The sequence below is a fragment of the Nestor notabilis genome, unplaced genomic scaffold (assembly GCF_000696875.1).
Source record: "Nestor notabilis isolate BGI_N333 unplaced genomic scaffold, ASM69687v1 scaffold27590, whole genome shotgun sequence".
NCBI lineage: Eukaryota > Metazoa > Chordata > Aves > Psittaciformes > Psittacidae > Nestor > Nestor notabilis.
Genome location: NW_009911102.1, coordinates 2842 through 3488, shown reverse-complemented (window position 1 = coordinate 3488; position 647 = coordinate 2842). Strand labels below are relative to the sequence as shown.

General features: G+C 61.5%; 1 protein-coding gene across 1 annotated transcript in view; it reads right to left on the bottom strand.

The window, feature by feature from the left end:
• LOC104404639 (sterol 26-hydroxylase, mitochondrial) overlaps positions 1–647 on the bottom strand; it is a gene marked incomplete at both ends in the record, with an annotated part of 3088 nt that overhangs the window by 1209 nt on the left and 1232 nt on the right. The window contains one exon of the mRNA XM_010013117.1: positions 164–338. Within this exon, the coding sequence (XP_010011419.1) occupies positions 164–338 (175 nt within the window). The remainder of the gene's footprint in view (positions 1–163; positions 339–647) is intronic.

The window sequence follows — 647 nt, the reverse complement described above, 5'->3', positions numbered from 1 at the left end:
CTGCTCAGTGGCTCAATCCTGCTCCCCAGGGAGGAGGTGGATGAAAGCGGCCCCAAGGGACTGAAACCCAGCCCTGTACCATGCCTGGCTGGTGCCTCCCCTCATGCAGGGTAGAAGGGGCTGGTGACCAGGACCATGGGACAGGGGCAAGGCTGGGCTGTACCTCAGTGTCTCCTTGATAATGGCCCGAAGCATCGGCATCTTGGGGATATCTTCAGCACCAGGAAAACGGTCAGGAGGCACAACGGCTTTCAGCTCCTGGTACAGGGTCTCCTGGATGCTCAGGTCCCGGGAGAGGTGGTACAGGGCCCAGGACAGCGTGTTGGAGGTCTGGGGGAACAGAGTGCCAAGGGGAGTGAGGGAGATGGGGCCAGTACCCACGCAGCCTGGTGCCAAGCATGGCACCAGTAGAGCACCAGGCAGCCTGTACTCTGGTGCGCAGGGAAGCCAGGGGTGAGGGGACAGCAAACATAGGGAAAACTGAGGCAGGAAGCAGGGCAGGGAGCAGAGGGGAGGACAGGGTCTGCACTGAGGGTTTGTCCTGTCAGCCATCAGCCCCCCAACCACCAGTCCAGAGTTCGCAGGTCTGGGGATCATGGCTGAGCATGGCCCTGTGGCTCTCCCTTGGTATGGAGCTCAGTGGGGAT